The sequence below is a fragment of the Barbatula barbatula genome, assembly GCF_947034865.1.
Source record: "Barbatula barbatula genome assembly, chromosome: 6".
NCBI classification, from domain to species: domain Eukaryota; kingdom Metazoa; phylum Chordata; class Actinopteri; order Cypriniformes; family Nemacheilidae; genus Barbatula; species Barbatula barbatula.
In genome coordinates this window covers 24,604,808-24,632,670 of record NC_136765.1, presented here as the reverse complement: position 1 = coordinate 24,632,670, position 27,863 = coordinate 24,604,808, and the positions used below count along the sequence as shown (strand labels likewise).

The 27,863-nt window shown below is 39.9% G+C and overlaps 1 protein-coding gene across 3 annotated transcripts; it reads right to left on the bottom strand.

The window, feature by feature from the left end:
- Positions 1-60: 60 nt before the first annotated feature.
- Positions 61-27,863, bottom strand: stxbp5b (syntaxin binding protein 5b (tomosyn)). Of its 3 annotated transcripts, XM_079458410.1 has the most exons (28): positions 27,394-27,830; positions 24,602-24,699; positions 15,102-15,183; positions 14,848-14,948; positions 13,292-13,426; positions 12,746-12,809; positions 12,585-12,668; positions 12,077-12,200; positions 11,728-11,806; positions 11,329-11,483; positions 10,811-10,883; positions 10,579-10,726; positions 10,415-10,482; positions 10,185-10,225; positions 9,772-9,992; positions 7,985-8,169; positions 7,769-7,894; positions 7,532-7,683; positions 6,721-6,783; positions 6,097-6,153; positions 5,956-6,003; positions 4,818-4,862; positions 3,046-3,285; positions 2,608-2,965; positions 2,361-2,526; positions 2,151-2,262; positions 1,851-2,071; positions 61-1,719 (listed from the first exon to the last, which is right to left on the bottom strand). In XM_079458410.1, the coding sequence occupies exons 1-28, from the start codon at positions 27,541-27,543 to the stop codon at positions 1,678-1,680; spliced, it is 3,438 nt and encodes a 1,145-aa protein (XP_079314536.1). In that variant the 5' UTR covers positions 27,544-27,830; the 3' UTR covers positions 61-1,677. The 3 variants fall into 3 exon arrangements, with proteins under 3 accessions (XP_079314536.1, XP_079314537.1, XP_079314538.1); XM_079458411.1 differs by lacking the exons at positions 5,956-6,003; positions 6,097-6,153 and having other exon boundaries at positions 64-1,719; positions 27,394-27,863; XM_079458412.1 differs by lacking the exons at positions 4,818-4,862; positions 5,956-6,003; positions 6,097-6,153 and having other exon boundaries at positions 64-1,719; positions 27,394-27,687.

Genomic DNA, 27,863 nt, shown 5'->3' with positions numbered 1-27,863 from the left:
CTGCACCTCGTAAATAAGAAGACGACTTGAGAAAGCACTCAAAATAAACTGCATCTCAACATATGCATTGTATCTTTAGTTTATATAAATGTGAACATACAAATATTGTCGAATACATGTATGTTCACAAACACACATATTCACACACAGGTCCAGGTTAGCATATATTCATGGGTCGCAAAGCAAAGGCAGATAAGAAGCCCGGGGATGCATCGAGTTGCATTGAACACGAAGTGGTACTTGGTCACGTCCACTGCGGCACACAGAGATATTCAGCTATATTCAAACTCTCTGTGAGAGATGACAAACTCATGCATCAGTCCGCTGTATAGGCTTTAGAGCAAATAAACTGACGTAAGGAAAAACCCATCCGTCCTTTACTGAACATGACAACAATCAATGAGTTAAATAGGATGAAATCGGACACTGGGAGTCCCCTTTAACCAGACAGGCACACTCTTCCCGTTAGGATTCCTCATCAGGGAGTAGAGGAGCTGTTGCATCATGGGAAATGTTTTGCATATGCTTGGCGCATTCCACAGGAGTCTTGGGGAGAGGACGGGTTTCTTACATGTCAATCATCAGAAGGCACATAATGAAATTCATGCCTCTCGCTTCCGAAATCTCACTCTAGTCGCTTCATGATAAAAAGAAGCTCAGAACAAAAATAATGTGCGAAGTCTCCGTTTGTGTATAACCAGCAAATATTCATCAGTTATATAACTTACATTTTTTCAGTGAATCTCACGAAACCGAGGTCACATTCAACATCAAATAGAAAACAAAACAAAAAATAAAGTGTAAATTCTTTTTTGCACATTGTTTTTCACAATTACGCAGTGAAACATCATTCCATTCATCTGTGGGATTTGTGTTTACATTCTCATAACTCGCTGTATTTATGTCATAAAGGCAGTACTGATACTTACATGATCTATTTTGTACGTAACATTAATGAAAACTGTGCGTCTGTGGAGTGCTTCACTGTCATAAAAATTATGTTTTCAGAGTAAAACATGACCTTCTGCGTCTCGAGATTGACCCTTGGACGTATCCTTCAGACAGCATCAGTTTGTCCGGTGCTGCACAGGTACATCAGTCCGATCTGATCCATGTAAACCAACAGGTCCTCTGAAGGACCAACATGATCAGATCAGCTTCACTCTCGTTTGACACGACACAAGAATCACATGATATGTGGTAAATACAGCAACTTCCAGCCCTTTAGAGATAAAATGAAATGGTGCTTCATCACACTGTATGTAAGACAATCCGGCTGCTTTTACAGCTAATATAATTAACCTAAACAAAACAAAAAACCGAAATGCTAACTTTATAAATTAAAAACAACAGACACGATTTATGCTTGCCCTAGTGACAGATTATCAGAAGCTTTTTGCTTGGCAATCCTGCAGACTTTAGTCCTTTGTGAGCTGTATGTCCAAGTTTTCTTGCACAGTAATCGTCTCGTTCTCCTAAATGTCCCACAATGCTTTGTTTCGTACTTTCTTCGCAGACAGAATGGCAGTGAGAATGACAGCATGGCTGATGAAGACACGGGACCGGGCAGCACCAGCGTTGGGTGTCCTCTGGATACGTTTGAGGAAAGGAAGCTCAACCGCCACCAGAAAAGGAAGGAAATACGGTGTTGCTCGATCCGTTCCTTCCCTTTGAACCTCAGAGCTGGTACCACTTCTTGTCCTTGTATTTTAGCATTATCTGGTGAGGAAACGAGATGATGTACATGCTAAAAAAGCAACACACAACTAACAACACCAGCAAACAAAACCATTAAACGTCGGACACATGCATAAATGAGTGATGTGTTGAACTGTCAGCCGTTATCTTACGTCATGCGCATGTTTGGAGAAGGAGTCTGCGCTGTACATCATGGCCGCTGTCCTCTCCTCCAGCTCGCCCAGTTTCTGTCCTCTCTCATCCAGAGCTATTCTCGCCCGTGCCAACTCTCCCACCACACCCGACGCTGCCCCCTTCATGCCCTCCATACCACCCGGTCCTGGGATGTGCTGCGCCAGACTGCGTGAGGCCTTGCCAGCTGTCGTCTCGCCAACTGCAAAGAACAAGAATGATCATTCAGAGATTTTAAAAAGATGGTATTCGTTTCCAGTTTTAAATGCAAGATGGCTTACATAGATCCTCCCTGTCTAAGGACTGAGCGCCGCCTCCGAATAAGCCCTTAAAGAAACCTCGGTTTGGAGCCTCAGGGGTCTCCACTGGAGTAAACAGCTCTCCGAGCATCTCCTACAAAATTCATACATTTGAATATACATAGTAATATTTTACGTTGAATATTTCCATATCAAACGTACTGTACTAAGCACAAATAGAATAAAGGTGACCTGTAGGTTGTCACATGTTTCTTGGCTGTAGGTGATTCTTTGGATCTCAGTGGGAGATGTGAGGTACAGGGCCTGACCCTGGTTGGAGAAACAGAAGGTTCTGGCTATCCTCATGTCCGTCAGGGGAAGGTAGTTGACATCCAGCAGCGGCCTCAAACTCGGCAAACTAAAAAAAAGATGGTTTACAAGCTTTGATACCTTTTTATCTTCTGTATCGGCCCTGTAAATATCAGGTCCTTCATGTTACCTCAAGGTCATGATGTGTCCGTTGGCACAAAAGCAGGCGATGCAGAGCCCAGCGCTCACCGTCACCACATCAACTCGGAGAACGAAGGACGACTCGGTGATGTTGTGCTTGTAGATGCAATTTTGTGAGGGCAGGGCCACCACTTTAGCCTGTTTCTCGGAGCAGACCACAGCATACTGGCAGTCCTGGTTCTCTTGAGATGACGGAGGGGAGGTGGGCCGGCGTCTTCTTGGTCCCTCTTTCTCCTCCTCGGGGGCGTTGGGGTCATACCAGGGCTCATAAACGTGGGGCATAAGGATGCCGCTGGAGTCCAGCTGGGCCATGCGCAAAATAGCTCCCTTTAAACGCACTACCAAACCTGTGACAAAGTAAAACCAGTGAGCATCTTTTTAAGACGTCCAGGAATGAGACGTAAGGCAACCCGTAATGCAGTCTCACCACAGAAAGAGATCCCCACAGACTGCTGCATCCTCTGCTCGGGTGTGGAGGGCACCATGAGAGCAATGGCCAGCATGCTGCCCAGAGATGTGCCCACCCACAGACTGGGCACTGCCACCAGCTCACTCTTCTTGGACAGGGAGTCACAAAAGTAGAAGGAGGAAATGACCTCACGTGACTCCCTGTCAATGCTGGTCACGCTGGAGCTGCGCGAGCGGCTGAACGAGTTGTCCCTGGCGTCTGCGTACGGCCATCAGGAAGAAATATGAAACACAAAATGCTACAAATTAGTATGACCCTACAATGAATCATATAAGAACCATCTCAGGACAACTGAAACCATAAAAGCCACAAATGAAATTGCAAATATTGCAAACGCGCCATCAACACGCAGTTATCGTTTTTTTTTAAAGCCACCCTCAGGAGAAAAAGCATTATATGATAAATGTAGAATGAGTTCAAATTCTAAAGCAGTGAAAGTCTCACAAGATCTCACAAAAACCTTCGATGTCCAGATCAAACATTTCCCCCAAAACCAAGAGAATTTTTGTCTGCATGAAAAACAAAGTATTTTTATACCTGTTTTATATTAATTCAGTGTAACCAATTTTAATTTGATTTAAAAACATTGTAATCTGTGGAAGGAGAAATGTGCTTAATTGCCACAAAAATAATACTAACAGACTCAAAACCGGCTGAATTTCCTGAATGAATGACATTTTCTTCATTTTGATTTTGGGGTAAACATTTCACAAGAGCAAGTTACAGACATACAATAAAAAACAGGGCAGATATACACAACAGTTAGTGCTCATCTGTATGAAGATGCTGCTGCGCTGTAAGAGGTGAAAACACTGTATATTGTTACTGATAAACACGACAGGGCTGCACGATATTGAAGACAAATCGAATATATGAAAACTTGCTAAATAATGTGATACGATAATCCTTAAAGTTTGTCAAATCGATTTGAAATAGATTCAAACTGAAAATGATATAATTGTAGATAATTTTTCACACGCATGCATTCATGCACACACAGACATGAATGCATGTGTATTAAAATGTGTAAAATGCACACTTGTAATATCTCAATAGCTTCAATATAATGCGCAGCCCTAAAACACGAGCTCGGAGTTCAAAACGTGCTTTGCGGTTTATGGAAACCACATATAATAAAACTTTAAACAGGTGAGTAATCAAACAGGAAGCAAAAAGTGAGTTGACATATTTCAGGATCCAGTGAGTTAGTATGAATCAGCCCAGTGAGCCATGACGGGGCCATTCACAGGGGTCACGGTGTTCGACCTCACGGAAAGAAGCGCCACGTTTCCTCCTGATTTCTGTCACATGACACGGTTTCCTATTGAGGAGAGAACGGTGACGCCGCAAACGCCCATCTACATGAGAAACGGTGAGCGTGGTCTATAACTATCTACCTAATTTCTGTTTAAACACCATAAGAACATACAGAAGCTCTGTTCAAAACTACGTCGTTGTAATATTTAGAAACGAACTCCCAACTAAAAGGCAGTTGTAAACAATAAGCAGTAAAATAATAACGTGAGACGCAATACCAGAATGCACTGCGTCAAGCACAGATAAAACAGGAGCAGACGTTACACGGTCCTGGCTATCTATGGTTTGGAACAAAGGTCAAGTTTACATCTCCACAAGCCGCAGCTTCAGGGTTCATCAGCATGGACACAAATCACCTGGAGAAGAAATACAGCTATTCCTAGAAATAATAAATGAGAGAACGAGACGCTTACCATCTTTATGATCGGCAATCATGTTAATTTTCCTGGATATCTTAGCTGGAAAAAAGCATAACATTGTTCTGAACAAAATTCTGTTAAACAAAGAAATATCAATCCATTGATTAACGGGAAAAATAAGCAGGTTAATGATGAGTTTATCAGCTAAACAGTGAAGACAGAGAGCAGCAATGAGCCCACCAGCAGCCTATGAAAAGATTCTTCCAATCTAGTACCATCAGCAGCAGTTTGATCATGCCCGGAAAACTGCATTGAGATTAGTGGCGGTGAAACCAGCACCCACTGAGCAACAGAACACCAGGTGCTTCATTACAAAGCCTCAGGATTTCAAAGATCAATTTTTAAAGATCATTCTGAAATAATGATTTCAATGCCCTGTGTCGTTTTACCCTTAAAGCGCACCACAGCGGAGGACAGAAAGCCTGTAATGTTAAAAGGGATTAGACAAAGAAAACCATCTACAGAGATGATACTGCAATGGGAATAAAAGTCAACATGGAATGGCATTCTAGACTCAATTTCACAGTAAAATGAAATTAGCATTGAGCAAAACATAATACTGACCAGCACAAACCTCTAAGGTTTCGAGATTAAGAAGTGGACACGGAAGTTCATTTCTTCACCGAGGGGATCTTGATACACCACATCTCAAATGAAATCAAGTCTATTTGTTATTATGGCCTTAACTTTGATTTCATTAATATTTCTCGCTGTTGAATTAGCGCTTTAACTATTGGCAGGACTTCAGAACAGCTGCGCCGTCAGCAACTGAAAACGATGACAACAAATAATTTGGCAATCGGTTAACATTATTCCTCGATGCAGTCGAGGCCACGTCAGCTAAAAATTCAAGTCGTTATAAAACCTAAATGGCTTCAAACGTAAAGGTTAAGGAGGGAAATCTGCACTAGCAGAACTTTTCGATAAGATCAATTTCTCAAAGGTCCATTTATTGCACCACCAAGCAACACGCAAAAAGCTGAACCTCAGGGATACCATGCACCCAAGCAACCCGTTTTGATTTTGGCTCATTTCTTTGGTTAGTTCATTGCGTTAGTGAACAGCCCGTTGGATTAGTGCAGAGTCCCAGAGCTAACCCCCAGACCGCTGTAATATAAACATTGTACAGTACCAAAGTCATTGGCAACGCTCTTGGAGATCAGCCTGCTTTTGGACATCACTGAAAAACGTGTTTAAAAGGAACCAGTCAAGGAGAATAATGGCATAACAGATTGTCGTTTCTGACATACGTGTGTAATTTCATAAACCGTACCCTTGGTAATAAACTTCTGTTTGCTGTCTTCATCGGAGTTGCATGGCGAACCGGAGCCTAAAGTGACAACACAGCCCGCATAACAAATTGTCATTTTTGGCAACGACCTGCATATCAAAGTCAAATTCTTTGTACATGAATTTTCCCTGGTCAGCACACCTGACTCGGATTCTGACTACGCTTGCACATTCTTTTATTTCTGCTGTGCTACAGACTTTTCAACCCTAGTAGAACTTTGCATCTAATGCACTGGGGTTACACTGGCTGTTTGTCAATACATCTTAAAGAAGAAGTGTGTAATATTTGCATCACTAGCGACACAAAAAACTTAAAGAGACGATCCAACGTAATCTCATTGCAATTTATGACTATTTTACAAGGTGCCACGATTACTGTTTTACTAGTAACCCCCTTTGTGTAATTGAACACAAAGAAAAAAAAGAAAGCAAATACATAATGCCTTTTCACATCGGGATGCGCTAAACGTTTGACAAAACAATCCAAAGTGTCTCGTTTTCTGCAAATTGCATGAGAGACTCGCAGCAACTGAAGCGAGGAAGAATTCATCTTGCTATAAACAGGCCTTTATACTGTGGAAATGGACTGTAGCATTGGTATCTTTACCTGAAGTCGGGGATTTGCATCTCTCTTCCGGAGCAGCAGGTCCATCATTTCCATCACAAAAGCCTGTCGAAAACAAACAAATGTAAAACGACAAGCCAGGCGGAAAGCGTCTCAAAATCAACACAAAAACATACAAGAAAGAGAAACGGAAGAATGTAGACAGATATAAAGAGAAGAAAAAGAGCTTTGATGGGTGTGATGTGACTTACTGATGTAAGACGAACGAAGCTTTTTCACAGATTCAGAATAAAAGTTAGAGAGGCCGGACATGCAAGACTTCTTATGCAGAGTGTCTTTACGAAACCACAGAGAGAGACGAATATTGAAAGGGTGAGACAAAACAATAACACAGATCAAACGAACAGCTCGAAGGCCTTTGAACACCCAGAGACAACAGACTGTACTCGGAACAGTTTAGCAACATTAAGTCTCCCACATTAGCCAGACACAAATCATCCATTCCAATCTATTCAGAGCTATCAGTTATGTTTGAGCCACAACTGATGTGGCACATGGGTGTGTACTGGAGGTGAATTCAGTCTGTTGGCTCAAAGTATTTCAAAGACTAAAACTCAGATGAGTAAACAACAAAGAAAAACAACATGCAGACAGAAAGGCAGAAATCAGTCATCATTCGTTAAGGGGCAGATGGTCAGAGATGGCCAACTGCAGATGTGTAACATCTTGTATGCCGTTTGCTTATCCAGTTATAGGGATGAAGGCGAGTCACATAGACAGAAACATCCATGCAACGGTTATTGTTAGTTGGAGGTTGACGGTTAGTTGAAGGCGACGCTAGGTTGACTCTCACCTGCCGAGGGCTGTCTGGTTTTGCGTGGTGATCTAGGCTGTCTGTGGTGAGGATCCGATGGAGCGTAGAGTTCAGCCGTGCTCACGTTAAGAAGAAGAGTTTTCTGGATGTAATCGACCACGGCAAGACCATAACCATTGCCAAAAACAACTCTGTGCAACAAAAGACAAATAAATTAGACTAGTAAGTAAAACGTTAATAGCCAAGTAACATTATTCTGTCAAATGAGCGACATACAGGCCATACGCAGAGTTAACAGATAGGCTTGTAATAGGTTGTGGGGGCTCCCCGCTGACCCACACCAGCTGAATGACCAGCTCGACCTGATAACCTTGAGACTGCTTGAGCTGGGAACTTCTAACCCTGCTCACACACAACATTTACCAGAAGATTAAACCAACAGACCAACATGGAGTTAGCATCATCCTGTAGGTAAACGCATTGGTGGCATACTTGAGACAGGGCACGTTATCACGGAGACCGTCGGAGGAGTTGTTGCTGCTGGTGGAGGGGTGGGATTGAGGCAAGATGCTCTGAGGGCTCGATGAGGTTCCTGGAGTGGAAACGGTGGATTGCTCACCAGCGCCCTCTGGAGACTCCGCTTCATTCAGCTCACACTGCATTCGCACCTCCAGCAGCTACATACAGACAGGACTGTCGTACACAAATTCACTCACAAACACACATACACTTTAGAGACAAAAGTGTTGGAACGCCCCTTCCTAATAATCGCGTTGCTATTCCAGTCATTCCAATCAAAACAAAAACGAATGCTAAACTATACAATACAACTATTTCTATTTTTGTGGCATCGGTTTTGGAAAGGTCCTTTTTCTGTTCTGAAATGACCGAACATCTGTGTACAAGTCATTGATGGGCTTGGGCGGCGACTCAAAGCCTGCAAGTCATACCTAAGGTGTTCTTCAACACTAGACTGAATCCATCATTTATTTTCCTTGCTTTGTTCGCCGGAGCACTGTCATGTTGGAATAGACCTGCCCAAACTGTTGATATAAAATTAGAATCAGCAATTCTCTTGAAGATCGTTATTTGATGTAGCATTAGGATTTGCATTCACGGAAAAGACTTAAGTACTCAAACCTGTTTATAAGGGCGTGCCAATACTTTTGTCCATACAGCTTAATTATTTCCAAAGTACTCATAACGCTATGTAGAAATGCTATCATCCAGTGCCAGTCCCATGCATTAAACTATCAAGAAGAATCAATCCCGTTAGAGTTATACTGTTTATTAGGGTTGCACAGTATAGACGTGCTACGGTAGCCACGTTAACCAATCAGGAGCTTGCTCTAGTAGTGACGTGATTATGACGTAGTGAGTGGAGGCAGAAATCCGAAACAACAATGGAGGACTGCGCATCTTAAGGATCTGATGGACCAAGACATGGCGCCAAACGAGTCTACCCCGTTTTTCAGCTTTCGATATCACATAAAGTGCAGCAACCCTCTCAACAAAATTCATGTCAGCCATTTTGAGTCTGTAGACGCCTGGCGGAAGTCCCTCCCATGATGTGAATTCACGTCTGTTGTGAAGGGAATTTCACACGCTAATGAAGCAAGTAAACTCAAAATGTTCAAGCTTCCAGCTATGCGCGAATGGCGCGATTTACCACGTTTGGTGCGGTAAATCTCTATAACCTTTTACTTTCTAAGTATTGTCATAAATGCAATTTGTCTCACATTGATTGAATTATCTTCAATGTAAAAAAACGTCTTTAGTAGTTACTACAGCAAACGTTGCTAAAATTCCTAGACACCATTGTTTTACAGTAAATATTAAAGTATACAACAGTATTTGCTAAAGCTTCTTCCAATTACTACAGTTAATACTACAAACATTGTAGTATGCAGTAAAACACAGTTCACTAAATACAACATATTTTATTTAGATCTGTATATTACTGAATTTCTATATATTTTGTCTATTTTAATTAAGAACACGACACAGCATTGCAATACTACTTGGTATCGTGATACCTCATAAGGTATAGTATCGTCAGATTTGTTTATGGTACCGTGACAACCCTACTGTATGTATATCCTTCCCTTCATTTATTCTTCAAGTTCAAGTTATAAAGCACAACCCAAGCAACACCAAGGTCATGGGTTCCCGGGTCCCAAGTAATGCACATGCCGATTTAATGCAAAGGCTAAACGCCCGTGTAAGTCACTTTGAATGAAAGCGGCTACTGAATGCATTCATGCAAATGCGGGTCAGACCTGAACCACTTCAGTGGTGATCTCCTGTTTGCTGAACCTGTAGACGATGATATGAGCCGAGACTCCAGTCACACAGAGCACGCGGCTCTCCGGACACCAGGACAGGATCTGGATGGCGAACGGATCTTCGTCTACAATATCAGTGCTGGATTTCTCTTCTTTACTGCGGGGTTTCTCGAACACTTTCCCTGTCTTCAGTTTATACAGCACCTGCAACATTACTGACGACACCACAGAGACCATTTCATTTAATCCTTTATCAAAAGATCTTTATCGGTTAATATTATTACTTATGTGATAAATTAATAGCAGGCCCAGAAGGAATTCTTGGTGTGGGTCTCATAGCTGTGTTTTTGTCAAGATAAAAGATTAAAACTATAAAAAAACTGAATGTGTGTGTGACATAAACTTACATGCCGACGCGTCCCAAAACTTGACTGATCCATCAGCATGTCTGTTATTTTTAAGAAAGAAAAAACAGAGAAGAAAAATGGTCCTGAATTGATGGATTAACACAGAAAAGCTCTTCCCCGTCCGACACAATAAAACTGTTTGTATCGCTCTCCTCTCTCTAACGCAATTATTGAATGTTAAAGCTCTTCTCGCTCCTGCAGAGAGTGTTGGATGAATTCAGATCACTTACCCGGTGACGATAATCTCTGGGTAACTTAGTGTTCCCTGGCTCCAGTTACCTCCACTGATAGGCCATTCCTATATAAACAAGTTTAAGGATCAATTTCGTCACAACCCCCCGCCAAAATTCCAATTTATTTTAAATCTGTAAACATCAGAGGCCCTGATCATCACCTTCTTACTGAAGCCCTGCCTCTTCTGTCTGGAGCCCACAGAGTAAAGTGCAGGAATGACTTCAGATGGACAGTCCACAATATATTCACAGCAGGTCACCGGAGATTCGTGGATGGACAGAGGATATGGATTTTCAAAGATGGGATACCTGCACAGAGATCTGGTGATAAAACGACTGTGTGTGATAGACATGGGGAATAATTGCTGTGCGTCACGCCGGATGTTTACTCACCCGATTTGTGCGAGATCAATAACTACTAAATCCTTCTCCAGTAGGACGACAACAGCATAAGGCTCCTGGAAATCTGCGTGAACACGTTGTTTAAAAAAAGATTATAGAAATGAAACCTGATTCATCGATTTTAGAATACAAAGAGAGGCTATGCAATGTGTTTGCGAGTTCATCCGGGCTGGATGAATATTTTTAGGTGATTCTGGCAAAACAGAAACATACTGAATAGGGTGATGATCTGAGTGCACTTTTATCTGGCCTGTTAAGTATATAGTTAACATTTTGTGCTGCTTCATGCCTTGCGGTCATATGACTCTAACAACATGTTTACAGCGAGTCACCTCTCTCATTGCTCAAGTTTTTAATGTTGTATTGTGTAATGTGTCTTTGCAACAAAGTTATCCATCGTTACGTGTTGTGCATGCCATTTAATTTTGTGGCATGGTTTAAAACCGTGTTAAATATAAAGTAAAGGTTATGGGAAACCGGTCAGGGTTACAGGAGGGTCAGTGACTTGCCGTTTGGATATGGGGTTTCACACAGCGTAAGGAAATCTACTATAGGGTAGTCCATCTCCAGCACTGCAGTACTCTTGCCATGCATCACGGTCAGACAGGCTCGTCTACCCACTGTATCATATGACAAACCTCCGCTCAGTATCATGAAAGGGTCCCTGACAAAACAAATGAACAAATCAAAATTTTCCACATTTAATAGGAAGCAAAAGGATTTAACATCCGCATTTCTTTCAGTGACTACAAATGAAATTGAACTTCAGGAACTCGAGTGGCTTTACATTGTACGTAGGTCGATCATGCGTAATGCATCACGTTACCCTTGTAAAATCCATAAAACAGAAACAACTATGCAAGATAGTCTCCATCAGTCTGAACTGAACGCATCATGCTGAATCTCACCCTGCTCTGGTGGTTTTGTACTCCACTTTCAGGATGGGTTTACACGGTTCGGGCTTCTTTCCATCCTTGGCTTGTTTACCTTGGAGTAAATATTACAATTAAACATATAAATTCTTAACACCTATAAGTACTTTTGATCATGTTCTTCTTGGATGTTAAAAACACATGCATTTAAAACTCAGATTTGAACTTTTGTGTATAATGATTTGACTTGATTTAGTGAGCAGTACAGACTCTTTTATTGAATAATCTTCTTCTGGCGCAGAACTCACACCCTTCACCTTGAAGGTCTTATATTTGTACTCAACATAGCACTCTTGGAGCAGAGTTGGTTGAGGCAGAAGCTTACCATGTGGTGTAATGATCTGGGCTGGCTTGGCAGGAGCACGCACGTTCCACGTGGTAAGCGTGCCATCTGAGTGACTGCACACAAACTGTTTCCCCTCATGGTGCCAGCCCACAGAGTGGATCGCCTACAGGCCAACCAAAGGACAAGTGATGAAACGCAAAGAAAGCAGGTCAGGTGAACCACGACGCAGCAAAAAAAATGAGTATAAATCAGCTCTTTTTCCTGTCAAGCTCTTAGACAAGAAGTCAATATATGCTGAGCTGTCATAAGAAATAAAGATCTCATTCCCACCACGCAAAAGGTTTCAATCCATCGGCCACTGTGTAGTTTTTTTAACAACTGAGGACTTACGCAAAACATTTATACAATGTTACTATTGTGTTACATTGCACTAAAGTTTTAAGAAGCTTCTGTAGTTGCTCTTGATCCAACCCCTAAACCTACCCTGAAATATACAGTTTATCAAATGCATTTTTTACAAATTCTAAAATAAAATACAAGGCCTCACCTCATCATAGTTAAAGCGATAATCAGCCTTCTTTGATTTCAAGTCCCACAGCACAACTATGCCACACTCGAAACCAATTAAAAGCTGTGAAAGAAACACAACATGATGTGATCTGAACAATCAAATGCATGTTTAATCCCAAAAGGAAAATGCCTTCGTACTTTTCCTTCATCCATTGGGTTATCGCTGATGTGAACTACAGGCCCAGGGTGCGCCTTCGAGGACCTGTTAAAAAGAAACCAGACCTCTTATCCGTCTCTTTGTTATGAGAAAATGATCTGACACCTTTTAAAAATATTTTATATTCCTGGTGCTTGCTGGTTTGGAAATTTCAACAACCATTGATGAGAGTTTCATGAACCTGCTCCAGGTTCCTAAGACAGCAGCAATGATTCTGTGGTAATGGAACAAGTTGATCCAGGGACAGAGAGATGATGGTCGTCCCTATAATCCCATTCACATTACCTATGACTGTCGCCGGTACCTTTTTATTACTGCGCTGGGAGCCGAAGTGACAGTAATGAACGACACTGCTGCTAAATGTCAATGTGACATCCCATCAGTTTTGTGCCTTGTATAATCTTATATAACTTGTGAAATGATCAATCACGTTTCAGAGCACATTAAAAGAAGATGAAAGAGGGAAAGGGGAGGACAGAAACGAGAAGAGAAGGGTTAGTGCGTCTAGACAGACTCTCGACACTCACAGTTCGATGGCTTTGTTCCACATGATCACGTAGCCTGACAGGGTGAAGGACTCCACATTGACGATGTGAATGTTCCCTCTTTCTGTGCCCACGTACAGCCATTTACTCTGAAAGGGCAAATGGCAAAACGTGATCCTGCCAAAACACAAAGAGAGAACCAAAGTGAGATATTTATGGCCATTATCTCATGTGATGGTGAACATTGAGACTGATTTGTGCTTCAGGGTGCTCTGATGATGAAAGTCATAGTTGATAAATCAAATAATATTACATTGGTGGGTGCACTGTATTACTTCTGATGTGTAACCACCAATGAAAGGAAAACCAATATCTAATCTAATCTAAAGTGTCAGATGATGAGGACACCCAAGAAAAGTCTTCATTTTTTTAACAAATTTGTTTAATCTTTACAAATGTTTAGAAACTCTGTTCGTTCCTATTCAACCGAGAGTAATCTGAATTGTGAAAGTAGTTGTTGCGTACCAGTTTTAGAAATATTATGATTATGGAGGACTTCTGAAAATGTACTAATGACATTTGTATTTTATGAAAGGCTGAAAGGTTGTTTATAAGAAAGCCTAAATTGATATTTGGTAGGGGTGCAATGGTACGCGTATTCGTAAGGAACCGTCTCGATCCGTCACAGTAAAATTCCAAGTGAAGTCATCATTCCAAGTCGATATCTTTCGAAGGGGAGACCCCTTGGAATTAGACTTTGGTGTGAACAGGGCATTTGCGTGGCATTATTTAGACGTTTGGAAGGCACTTGGCAAAGGAAGCGATGTAATTTTACTCATTATCTTGAGATGCCCTGTTCACTCCAAAGTCTAAACTCCAAGGGATCTCCCCTTCGTAGCGCATAGGAATGATGACTTCATTTGGAATTTTCCCTTTGACAGCTTATGACGTCCGGTACGAATACACCCCTAATATTTGGCTGGTGGTTAATGTGAGTTAACACAAAAGTCACTTTGGGCAAAGTTATTACAGGTTATTAGGGCTGCACGATAAATCGGAATTCACATTCTAATGGTGATTAAATCGAAGGCTGCAATTATGTTTTATGCGCAGCTTGTATGTGAAGCACGGCTCTGTGGGAGTTGCTGCTTTAAACATGCATTTAAAAAAGCAACACCCGCAAAACATCATCATTATAAATACACGAGGAGGGAAAAACAGTGATAGAAACATGCAGATAGAAAGACTTTCATGATTATAGGTGTGGTACTTCTTCTATGGAGCATTGGAGTTTCTGTGCGCCCTCTGGCTTTCAGATGCAGCTGCATTTAACAGTACTTCACTGACAAACCGCGCATAAAACATCGCAATCAACCGGCAAATTTTGATTCATTTTTTTGATTAATCGTGCAGCCCTACATGTTATTTAATTTTGATTAAAAATTACGCAGACACAATTTTTTCTTTGTTCTCTGAATAATCCAGCCAGAGACCTATATTATTTATAAAGATTAATAAATAATTTTGACTTCATATTGACTTTAACAGAACCACCCATCTATTTCCATTTTTAACAACAAACATCAGTAAATACTCACCTTTCTCGGTTAAATTTAAGCGAGTGGAGAATGGCAGGTTGTTTTTGCCTCAGATTCCATAAATGAATACTGTCATCCGCCAAAGCACTAACCAGCGCCCCCTATCAAATAAAAACACCCAAAGTAATTTAAATGTACAGTCTAATTCACAACATATTAAACAATCATTTAATAAGTGTTACGGAGAGTGAAAAGCGTGCCCGTACAGAGAGAGAAAATAAGAGAAAATCACTGAAGTTCAAGGAGAAACTCACTTCATTGACAAGAAACCCCAGCTGGATGACGGCTGATCCGCTCTCATGCTGACAGTAACACTCCACTCCTGCTCGGCCAAATCTGTGTACAGCTCCGCTAAGGCATAAACATCCTATAGTGGACTAATTCTTGAAATAACGGCACTAAAATGTTCATTTGTGGAACTTAAAGATAGGGCTGTGCAATTAATCGAAAATTAATCGTAATTGTCAATTTTGGCCTTCATCAGTTACAAAAACAAAACAATCAAGGTAAACAATTATTATGCCGCATTCCATTTCACAAGGATCCTCTCTTTTCTTGTAGTATAAATCCACAGCGAACAGCGAGTAGTGGTACAATGGTTCAGCGGTGCAATTTCTTTACATTTATTTTTCAGTTAACTAATTTATTTTCTATGCTGTTTAAAGGTCAATGAGTAATCGTGTAAAATTATCGGGATTTCAATATTGGCCAAAATAATTGCGATTATGATTTGTGTCATAATCGAGCAGCCCTTCTTAAAATGGTGACCAGTTCATCTAAAAATGAACATATAAATTGTAATGTATAATTGTATATAATTGCTCTTCTTTTCAGCGAACCATAAATGACTTCGAATAAAGACCGTAAACTTACAAAGCGCAGCACTAAAGGGAATTTGTGTTCCCAGAGGCCTGTGCGCCACATCAACAAGGGCTCGGTCCATTGACTTAACTAAAAGGATTACACAAAGTCCCTAAGCAGCGTCTTGCACTGCAAATGCTCCATAAAGGCAGTAAAACAACGACGCCATGTTTTTGGAATGATTCACGACAAGAACAGGAGACGTCTGTTCGTGAATTGCACACAATAGAACAACACGTTTTATTCCAACGGCAAAGCTTGAGTAAAATATATTTGTGTTTGGGTGTAGACAGAGTAACAATAGCGCACTGCCACTCAAAAAAAACAAAAACAGTGCAGTAAACACAGCGCTGAATCAGCGGTTTCCTGCGACAGCACGCTCATTTCCTCTGATGTGACTTGTGAAAGACATACAAGACATACGTACTAGCTTTTGTGATCTGCCTGTGATATACTAACTCTTGTTGTTTAGTCTAACAGAGCAAGCGGATGAGCTCATTTATCTCTGTTAAACAGATCAATTATGGTAAACAGCGGTGGCAGGACTGCACAGGAAAAGAGCCGTTGTACCCTCGATGAGTTCACCTTTCTGATGAGGTGACACAATAAACCAGTCCGTGAACAAGAAAGTGCCAGAACGCAATCGTTGAAAATCTAAAACCAATGTTTAATTTCTAAATCTCCTTTAAACAAGTAACAAAAGCTAACATTTAGTAATGTATAGGTAGCATTGCACTGGCAATGCTACAATATTGGAAATACTGTTTCTATTTTAGCATATTGCAATTCAAACTTGTTAAATGTGGCAAAGAGGAGCAAGCTGATGAATTGCTTTGAGATCAACTGCTTCCAACGCCGTCAAAGTCAGAATAAAACAGATAAAGAATATTCAGTGTTTCCGCCAGGATTTTGTGAAAATGTGGCGCTTGGTGACATCACATGCTAATTAAAATATTCAAGACATCATCACGTAGTTTTAATACCATGTTCAATGAACATCGGAAGTGGGATATTTCTCAACACAAAAACGGAAGTACAGAATATATAGTAAGTAAACGAATACAGCGGAAACACTGATATTGATATAGAAAAGTTTGCAGTGGCGAAGACTTCATGCATCCTTTCAGAAAGAAAAAAGGTATCTCCCTTGTCCACTCTCTTCACATGCAATGATGGGAAGCCCAACATGGCTGTATACACAGCAGATCTTCACCATATTTGGAAAACAGACTAAATAAATTACAGAGAGCCGTTATAATAAGTTGCAGTGGACCATTATTAATTCATGACTCCGGCCCTTGACCAGGCAGTTTGTCCATGGCTTACGGCTCTGTGTCTCTTAGAGCCCTGCCAGGGTTGGCCAACAACTCTTTGACTTCCGTGAGAGTCCCTTATGGGAGCCCAAACAAACACATCTTCATCAGCAATCGCTAAAATCTAAAACCAAAAGGCAACTTTACTATGTCCACATTGTCTTTTGCTCCTAATAAAATCAGCATTTTGGCTTACATCAATGCAACAGTTAACAAAGACAATTATGAAAATTAAACGCTCGGGTAAAACAAACATATATGTGCGCTTAAATACTGCATTTTTGGTTTCTGGTTGAACAAATGCCTTCAAAACTCCAGTTGGCACCTTTTTCTGGCGCATCATATTGCCAATCACAATGCATGACTCACTTCAAACAACAGGGGTTTCCGCTGAGAGCAAACAGCCGTGCAATCTGATAAGGGGGCTGTCATACTATATGCTCTAATAACACACCCCTTAGGTGCAAAAGATTACAATGCAGCTAAAGCAGACAGGCTTGTCAACTTTCCCTGCAACTATGAACATTTGTTTCTGGGAACCAAATTCTTTCAAGGGAGAGCAGGAATAAGAAAATAGCAAGGTAGAAAGCAGAGATAAAAGCCCAAAAGCTTGAAAGAGGACCATCCAGTTTCAGTTATTGCAAAGTGAAAGTTCTATAATTACACAATCTTATACTTAGAATTAGGGCTGCAACAACGAATCGATAAAATCGATAAAAATCGATTATTAAAAATGTTGGCAACGAATTTCATTATCGATTCGTTGTATCGCGCGACTATAACGCGCGCCACATGTTTGAGTGGCGTGAGTGTGGCGTTTCTGTTGCGTGTCAGCTCTGTGGCGGCTGTGTCGTGTTTTCTGTATCTTTGCACACCAGCACCGTGCCTGACGCGGCGCTGGCGCGCTGCTGCTGCTATAGGTGACATAGATAGAGGGAGGCCGCCGACAGACAAGGGTCTTGTATTCACGACAAGTTTAAACTTTTTTCACATAACCTACACCTTCCAAAATCTGAAAAATGAGTAAGTAGGCTGTCTGTTTATTTAAATAACATTTCCAAATGTTTTGTAGCTTTATTACCTGATGTTGGACCGTCACTCAGATAACACACTAGACTACGTTGTTATTGTAATGTGTCATATTTTTTTCCATTTTTAATCACATTGTTAAGAGCATAAAAAACAAAAATAATTCAGTCACCAATACATTTTGGGGTTTAATACGAACCACAATTCGTATTAAGATGATTCTCAGATATGTTATTAAAGATGTAACGTAATCAATTGATGCACGAGTTTACTTTATGCAATATGTGTTTAAGATGGACATAAATTAATATTCCCATTCAATGCAATGTATCTTTTCATTGGATATAACCTAAGCATTTTCTTGGAGGAAGATTTTATGGAAAAAAGTAGTTAATTGGAGTATTCATTTGCAACATTTTAGTAATAATATCTCATACTTAATAGGAATATTAATGTATAATTTATTTCAATATTCACTTGTTGTTTCTCCAAAAATGCATTATAAACATGATTTAAGTCCTGATGTTTTCTACAGTGGACATGAAAACCCCGTAACGTGCAGATGTTGGTTTAATGAAATTCAATTTGAAAATACGATCAAATAAATGATGATTAGCTTTCAAACATCAAAATGGCATTCATTAATATGTATTCGTGTACAAAATTACATATAAACATCTTTTCCTATTCTATTTTGCCTGGAAACGCTTCCAACACGCTTGCGTGTCTCGTGAAAAATAGGCGTCGATTCAATTCCTAGCATGCGCGCGTTTTCCGTGCGGCTCGTCTCACGCAGGCAGTGTGCAAGCTCTAACCTGTTAACATGGGAGCCGATTTAAAAACGATCACGCCAGGCTTCTGAGACGCTCACGCCACGCATCTAGTGTGTCACAGGACTAAAAAAAGTTGATCGCGCCGCGCAGCATAGCGGAGAAAAAATAAATTAAAAAAGCAGAGCGGAGGTAGAGGAAAGACCATCAGAGAGACCCGAAAAAATTCCAGAAAAAAACAGCAAACCATGAGAGGCTTCTTGATGGGAAATGCATCATGTAAACCACAGCCAGCTGTAATAATAATATAATAAGTAATAATAAAGCTTTTGAAATATGTTTTGCAATGTCAGTTCTATTTTTCAATAAAGGGTTGAAAATGAATGCTTTTAAAAATTGTATCCGATTCATCGATTAATCGAACAAATAATCGACAGATTAATCGATTATTAAAATAATCGTTAGTTGCAGCTCTACTTAGAATTTTAATTAAACTAAAAACATATTCAGTTATACATCGCTGGAACATCAATTATTTTGGGCTTTTTATGACGTTTGAGTGCATAAAATGTATGATCAATTTCTATATTTTATAAAATGCTACAAAATCTGTGGCCCCCCTGGATCTTGGGACCCCCTGTTTGAGAACCACTGTTCTAAATGGTTGCTAGGGGATCTAAAGAGTTCCTGACGTGTCTTGAGTTGTTGTTAGGGTACTGCCAGATAGATACTAGTAATTATATATGTTAATTATAATGAATTAATAATCATAGCAAAGATTTTCATATTAACAAGATGCGTTACAATGAATGGTGAGGAATGCAACACTCAATTTGGCCGCTCTAGCAAAGGAAGACCAGCCTTCTAGTAAAACTAGCCAATAGTCAATCAATAAAGACTGACGGTTCACTGCAGGGCTAGGCCCTCGTGAGGCACTTGTCAGCCTGAGGTGATACTGAAAAGGTGATTTTTAGTGCAATTTTAGCTTGATAAAACAAAAGTTATGTTTCATTATTGATCGGAAATATGCTGTTTAAGCATCATTTTTGTCAGCGATTTAGGACATATCTGCCTTCCCCATTCATATAGATAGGATTATGGACTTGCTTTGACGTAAAACGCTGGCTAGAGGCGTTGCAAACATGGCCGCAGAGTGGCACGACTTCCGTAAACGGACTTTGATCAGTCAATATAGTCATTAGTTAACTCTAGTGAAGCTTTTTTAAAGTCTCTAGCATGTTTTATAATTACCCAAAAATCTAATATAGTTCATCTCTAATGAATGCTTATTTTTATTTAATAAACAAATTATATATATTTTTCCAGAGCAACACTGAAAAGTCTAACAAGACTCGAGACAGAAAGGATTGAGTCAGTAGTCTGATTAAAAAACAATATGCTTTTTTATACAATAGAAGTTACACATTCATAAATACTGTATCTGCATACTGTACCTACTGTACATCAACAATGTTTTGCTAATAGTAGTGAATGATCACGACAGAAAGACAATGCTGTGTTTTTTAACTGTGTGCAGCTGAATAAGTTTAACCAAAGGAAATTATTTACGGTCAATCGGCTATAATATATCTGCCTCAATTTGTATCATCAGCCGATAGCGCTAACATTAAAACTGTCCATTTATCGTCCAATACCGATATGGCTGATAGTTCATCCCAAGAGTAAATAATCATTACCTTACTATCCATCTGTTTTTAAACCCACATCATTTGAAATTTTGTGACATAGATAACTTATCAAAGCCAATTTTAAAGGTTTAAATTTCCTAATAAAATATACATTTTACATGATTTGTTGCATTGAATCAGATTATTAGTCTCTTAGCCATAAATGTGTTGTCTTGACTCCATAGCTCTTCTGTCTAGAAGGTTTTAGAGTGATAAAGGAGAGCTAGGATCTGTCCAAACAAGATTAAGAACAGTAATCAAACAGGCCCTGGTGCCTTAAACAAACTCTGGAGGAGTCTCAAATGGGCGTAATTTAAAGCACTTGGAGCTGGATGCTGCCAACCGCTGCCTACAAGGATAGCAGAGAGGAAAGGGTCACACTTCACAGGGCGACCGACACTAAAAATACCACTAATGAATTCCATTTATATCATAATAACACCTAATACCAAAATCATTCAGCTAAGCATTGTTATAGCAAATGTACAAAGAGGAATGACTTACAAGCAAGATATGTTTTCTGTACACGCTTCCTCCTCTTGAGGAAGTCTGTTTTTAACCTACTGCAGACGTATTTCTCAATGCTTTAAATTTCAAAAAGGTTACACAATTTATTTGGTTTAATTGGATGCGTACAATAATGTGTTTGCCCATTCAAATGTCACTGCCATGATGTTAGTATAGTGTGTTCTGATCACATGCTTTTTAACCCTGCGAGAACATCACCTGACTGGTTAAAGTCCATTTACCTGAACAGCCTACTGTTTTCAGCAAGACGACTGTGAGGGGAGGTAGGAAAAGAAAGCTACATTTTCCAAACAATGACAGCTACTTCCTCATTTGGTAAACCACGGTGGTTTGTGGTGCTTCCATCCACAACTGCCAAAGAGGATTTCCTCACTGCATTTTGCACAAAGGGTTCAAAATTAAATTCTGATTTCTATTGTGGTCCAAAGTATCATGAAGAAAAAAGGCTGAGAATAAACGAACTTCAAACTGAACTTTAGTTACTTGCTTTAAGTCTTTGTTTCAACGTGTGCACAATTTCATTAGATCACATATTAAATGCAGTGGGTAATGATGCCATGTTTGAAAGTAAGCAGTCTGCCAAGTTTTAAATCCGAAGGTGAATGAATAACAATAAGTTATTGGCTATGAAAAAAGAGACCCGACTCTGAATCACGCAAACGAGTCGTCATAAGTCCGAGCCTGCCACGGAATATTACAGCGCCCTTATAACATGTTATTGGTCAGCCAAGCATCCTTAACGGTGTAACAAGCTTTTAATAAAACAGAAAAAAGGATATTGCGTTGAAAGGTTTCTTTATAAAATCCTAGGGATAAAGACACGCAGGTTCATAAATACTATTCGTAAATACCTCATTGAGTTTGTGTCAGCTGAGCTGGGGTGTGTTTCCCAACGCTGGGAGCAATGAGGCAAATCGATGCATCCTGTCTTTTGATAAATAGCCCAATCGGCAGACTATAACGTAGAGCACATCAGCTGACTTCTGCACGCTAGCAACAGCTTTAGCACTGACCTCACAACAATGAACTGGTAGTGGGTGGTTTGTGAGTTCCATTGACACAGTAAAGTCATTCATTAAACACACTATGCCATTATGTAAGCAAAATGCCAACGTCTCCCAACTAGGGCTTGCAACTTGCAACTAGAGCTGTGCCATATGGAGGGAAAATGCGATAGCAATGCTAAATAATGCGATATTCCATACGATATTTCATTTTCTATTTCTAATTTCATTAAAATATATTAAAGAAATGATATAACCAACATATATTTCACATTATTTGAGGGAAAAGAAAGCATCACTACAACTTCTGAAAGTGAACAACCATGTTTTACTGTTGCATTAAACAAATCTGACATTAAACAAAGAAACATTCATTGTGCAAATTGTTGATTGTTTGCACGCTATCATGCGCAAGCCCGCAAATTCCAACTATCATCCTTGTGCCAGATAGATACTATACTATTGGCATCGACCTTAAACTTTGACCATACATAACTTTTCAAATAATTAAATAGCTAATTTATCGCAAACCATCACAATATGCATATGCACATGTGCGATATTTCGATATATTGCACAGCCTCCACCAAAGTAGAAGCCTCCGTAGAAGACCAAAATCTTATGTTGCAGGATGGTTTGTAACAAGACGAAATTTTAACGGAGAAATACAACTGCGCAAAGGTTTGTTTGGAACATTTGTGCTATCGCATCATCTCGCCTTCATTGTTTTGGAAATATCTGAACATGAAAACATTCAGAAACAAGCCGCAGCTTGGCCGAGCGTGTGCCACTCCAACAGACGTGCTCAGCACGACCAGTGATGTTTGCTGGTTTTCTGGCAGACATTCGGCAGCACCAATGATGAGACGAGCTGCGCGACATATGGCAGCAGAGCTGCTCATGCCACAGCGGAGATATCATTAATGAGCGCAGCTCCTCCAGGAAAAAAAGCCCCTGCTTCTAGGAAATGTGCATATGAAAACACGCTGCTCGAATACATGACTCTGTAAGAAACTCGCTCTTTTGATTTTTACCGCCTGAACTAAATTGACTCTCAGTTATGACAGAGCATATAGTATATGAAAGCATTTTTGCAACCGTCTGAGATTTATAAAAATTTATAGCGATACTGCAATTTAGTTTGTCAAAGTTTAAACATATTTTTTGTTTGAAATAAAAGTGATTTGAAAAAGTAATTGATGTTTATGAAATCAAGAGGGTTTTATTATTAAATATCAAGAATGCTTTAACATATTGCAAAAACAGAAATGCTTGTTATCCCGGCCGGCACAAAGATTCATCACAACTTCTCCATTCAACTGGGCTCATCTACCATCTCATCTTCCTGGTGGGGGGATCGATGATTAGCTAAACTTCACAGTTCAGGTTGCCAGCACCTCTCGGTACTGTAGATTCATCCTCTAAAATATTAGGAAAATGACACCTTTCCCATTCGTGCATGGTATGCAAGTCCTAGTCCGGGCTCTTGTTCCAACCAGACTGGACTATTGCTACTAGCTGGACTTCCAGCTTGCACAACCAAACCTCTACAGCGGCAAGAGTGGTCTTCAATGAACCGAAGGCTGCACACATCACTTCTCTCTTCATTAAGTTACATCGCATCAAATTCAAGACCTGCCCCGGCCTACAAGACCACCACTGGTTCGGCACCCCCGTATCTCCGCTGGCTAAGGTAGACTTATGTACCCGCCAGATCCCTATGCTCTGCAAACGAACGACGTCTTGTGGTGCCATCCCAAAGAGGGTAAAAATCGCTCTCACATACCTTCTCTGGATCGGTTCCACATTTGTGGAATGATCTGCCCGCTGCTACAAGATCAGCAGATTTTGTAAAGCCATCTTTTAGAATCGGCCGAAAACACATCTCTTCCGTCAGCACTTGACCGATCAGTTCTGACTTCTATCTCTTTTCTACACTTTCTATCAAAAATAAAACTTAGCTCTGTATACCGTGTTTATTGCACTTATGCTTTTTGTTGTCCTTATGTTGTTCCAATTGCTTCCATTGTTTACCTCATTCTAAAGACCCTTCGGATAAAAGCGTCTGCTAAATGACTAAATGTAAATATAACATCATACTGCAGTCTGGCTGCCATCAGCCATGTGGCTCTCTAGACAAGTTGATTTGCATCAACGTTTTTTTTAAAACCCATGTCGGTCAGTCACAAATCCTAGACATGTTGATCTGCTCTGGCTCATTCGACCACAAGCTTCAGTGTATTTCCTTTAATGATGGATCGAGACAGTGGCTCCTGTGATGCTTCTCTAGGGTAAATATTCATGTCTCCTGGGGGAACAGCATGGTTCTCAGAAGCCAGAGGATGTTGTTACTGGTCTTTCTCTAATTGGAACTTACGCAATCAAACGTTTGTGCGGAGGTTAGTATAAGAAAACTGCAAATGCTTCAAGCAACTTAACTGCAATGAGCATCGAAACTTCCAACAAACACGGAAGATTGCTTGTGTGTAAAAGCAAATACACATTTGACACTTACTTGTCTAAGTACGCTTGGCTTTTGCTAGCCTTTAATCAAAGGATACAGTCTTAGGGCTCCACTTTGTGTCCCAATAGCCAGAATTTTCTGTACGGGGTCAAAAGCCATTGAAGAGGGATGATGGGGAAAGCCATGTCGTATTGTCTGTGAAACAGAATAGGTTTTGCATTACAACATGCAATGAAATTCGTAAGCCCGTCATCTTTATTTGCTCTTTCAAGTGAAATTCTATCTGTGAAAACAAACACAGATATTTTAAAGAATATTTGCGATCGTCATACAATGATCAAACCACATATGAGCCGTTACAGATTCTTGATGAGATATTAAAATACCTGCAACAAACCAAAAGTGAATTTAAGAAGCTGTTAAAAAAATTGACAAGTACAAATTTGCATGACAGAATAAAACATTATACAACGCTGCAATACAAACATGCAATGGTGTAGGTACAAATAAGCAAGAAAATGTAAATAAACTATGTACAAAGAGGCAAATTAATAATAACAAATCAATAAAACACAGATCATTAGACATTTGCATCCCTTCCATCTTCCTAATACAGATGTAATGAGGAGGCATTTCATAGAAAACTTTCAAGACTTTCCATGAACTTCTGTGAAATGTGATTTTCACTCAGTTTGAATTAAGACTCACTATTTCTCAATTCCCTATGACGAACTACACTAACCATTAAGGTTGGCACAATTTTTAAATAATCATCATATCGCAATTATTTGTTATAATCGCATGTATTTGTTATAATCGCAATTATTTCAGATTAATTTAAAAAAAACAAGGGTGATGTGCAGCATCTGCTTCATTTTACATCTTGATCTGCACTCAACGTTACATTAAAATTAAATTTCTCCATCAGTTGAGTTGTCTCTACTTCGTATTTTTTGTATTAATTTGTTTTGTAGTGATTACAGACTTGTTGCATGTACAAAGCAAGACGACACCATCCTCATATCTCATTTATAGTTCGATTGCTCAGGACAAGTCATTTCTGTTAAGTCTCTCAATAGTGAATATTATTATTTAAAAAAAATGTTTACATCTCTAAAGTATATATTTTCTTCTTTGAATAAATTAATTGTCATTAATCTTTACATTGTCAAAGCTTTAAAACAGACAATTAATTGCCATAATCGCAATAGTATAATTGACAGTTAATCGCCAGCCTAACTTCATAATCGTGACAGCCCTACTAACGTTACCCATAATCCAGTGAGGCCCAGCAATCAGTCCAAAATAAGCAAAACTGTACCGTGACACTTTTTTTGCACGGCTATCTAGCACCTGTGGGTAAACATTTAATATGTAATTACATTTCGCATTAAGACGTTCACCTTTAAACTAATTTAGTTTCAGGGGCCAACCGGCAAGTTAATAAGATTTTCAAAGGCGAGTCAACAAGCTAATCAGATCACTTACCACGTTTCTTTTCGAGAACTCACATGAAGATATACAGTAGTGTACTTTAGTATTTACTAGGGATGTAACGATTCGCCGTGAGCCGGTTGAAAATCGATAAAAATACGTTAAAAGAATCGCAGTTCATGTTTAGAACAGCAGGGTCCGCAACTTTGGTAAATGTGGATACGTCGATATATCTTAAAAAGGTTGAAAGTTAGGAAAAGCGACAAGAGTCTTAGTTTGTTTATATTAAAGAAACTTTTGTATTATTCATTTTTTAGTGTTAAAAAATAACAATTTTGTTATTTGACATAAATGCGATTAGAGAAATAATAAAATGGCAGTTGTTCATTTTTTATTGGCCTCAACTCATTCTGTAAAGAAAAGCGTGAATAAAATCGCAAGAATCGTGAGATCATAATCGTGATTAAAATCGCAAGAATCGTGAATAAAATCGCATCGTGAGATCATAATCGTGATTAAAACCGCAAGAATCGTGAATAAAATCGCACCGTGAGATCATAATCGTGATTAAAATAGCAAGAATAGTGAATAAAATCGCATCGTGAGATCATAATCGTGATTAAAATAGCAAGAATCGTGAATAAAATCGCAGCGTGAGATCATAATCGTGATTAAAATAGCAAGAATCGTGAATAAAATCGCATCGTGAGATCATAATCGTGATTAAAATAGCAAGAATCGTGAATAAAATCGCATCGTGAGATCATAATCGTGATTAAAATAGCAAGAATCGTGAATAAAATCACATGAGATCATAATCGTGATTAAAATAGCAAGAATCGTGAATAAAATCACATCGTGAGATCATAATCGTGATTAAAATAGCAAGAATCGTGAATAAAATTGCATCGTGAGATGATAATCGTGATTAAAACCGCAAGAATCGTGAATAAAACCGTATCTTGAGATCACAATCGTGAATAAAATCGCATCGCGATCTGAGTGAATCATTACGTTCCTATTATATACTATAGTAAACTGAGTCATTTGTAGTATGCCGTAATATATGATTGTACGTGTCTTGCAACACCAGTTACCCACAGTAAATACAAAAAATAATCGTTTTAAATCCAAATTAACATACAGACAATTTAAAAACACACATCGGGGTACAAGTATTTCTGGACTGACAAGATTTTCACGCCTTCATTTCTTCTGTCAGATCCATCAGATTGCCTCGTGCTAACTTTAATCTGATTTCGCTTCTCTCACCGTGCAAAAGTCACATCTGTCACCCGTGATTTAAGTCGATAAACCTCCCGCGATGTGATCCTTTCACTCGACGACCGACTCTGAGGCGATTTAAAGACCACCCGGTTTTATAACGGTCTCGCGCCACCGACATCAACACTAACACTGCTTTACACTTTATTATAGCACGGTAAATAATCCCACCTTGCAAAGCTGGAAATGCTCTGACTGCACGGTCTCCTGAATCATATCATTCTCCCGGCTTCCCGTCTGTGTGGACGCGGCGGCGGCGCCGGAGGAAGAGGACGCCGCGGTCAAGCCGTCCAGCACTTTCCTGATATTAAACTTCTTCATTTCGCCACCGGCAAACGCGACATTCAACGCTAAATCTGCGTAAACGGAAAGCGGCGGAGACGCAGCCGACACACGCGCGCGCTGTTGTTGTGTTTTCCTCACATGTCAGGCGGTGTTGTCATCCCGTCTTCATTCCCGCACGGATGTCATAATCCCGCACTCGTTTCCTAAACACGACGGCTGGTCGAATGTCGTTTGTTGTGCATTAGTTGGACGGCGTAATCCAGTTAGATTTGGCGGATCTGGATGTGTACTGTACCCTCCCCTCGGCTGCTCGCCCCGCTGCTAACGCGGAAACGCAGAGCGCTGCAATCACGCGC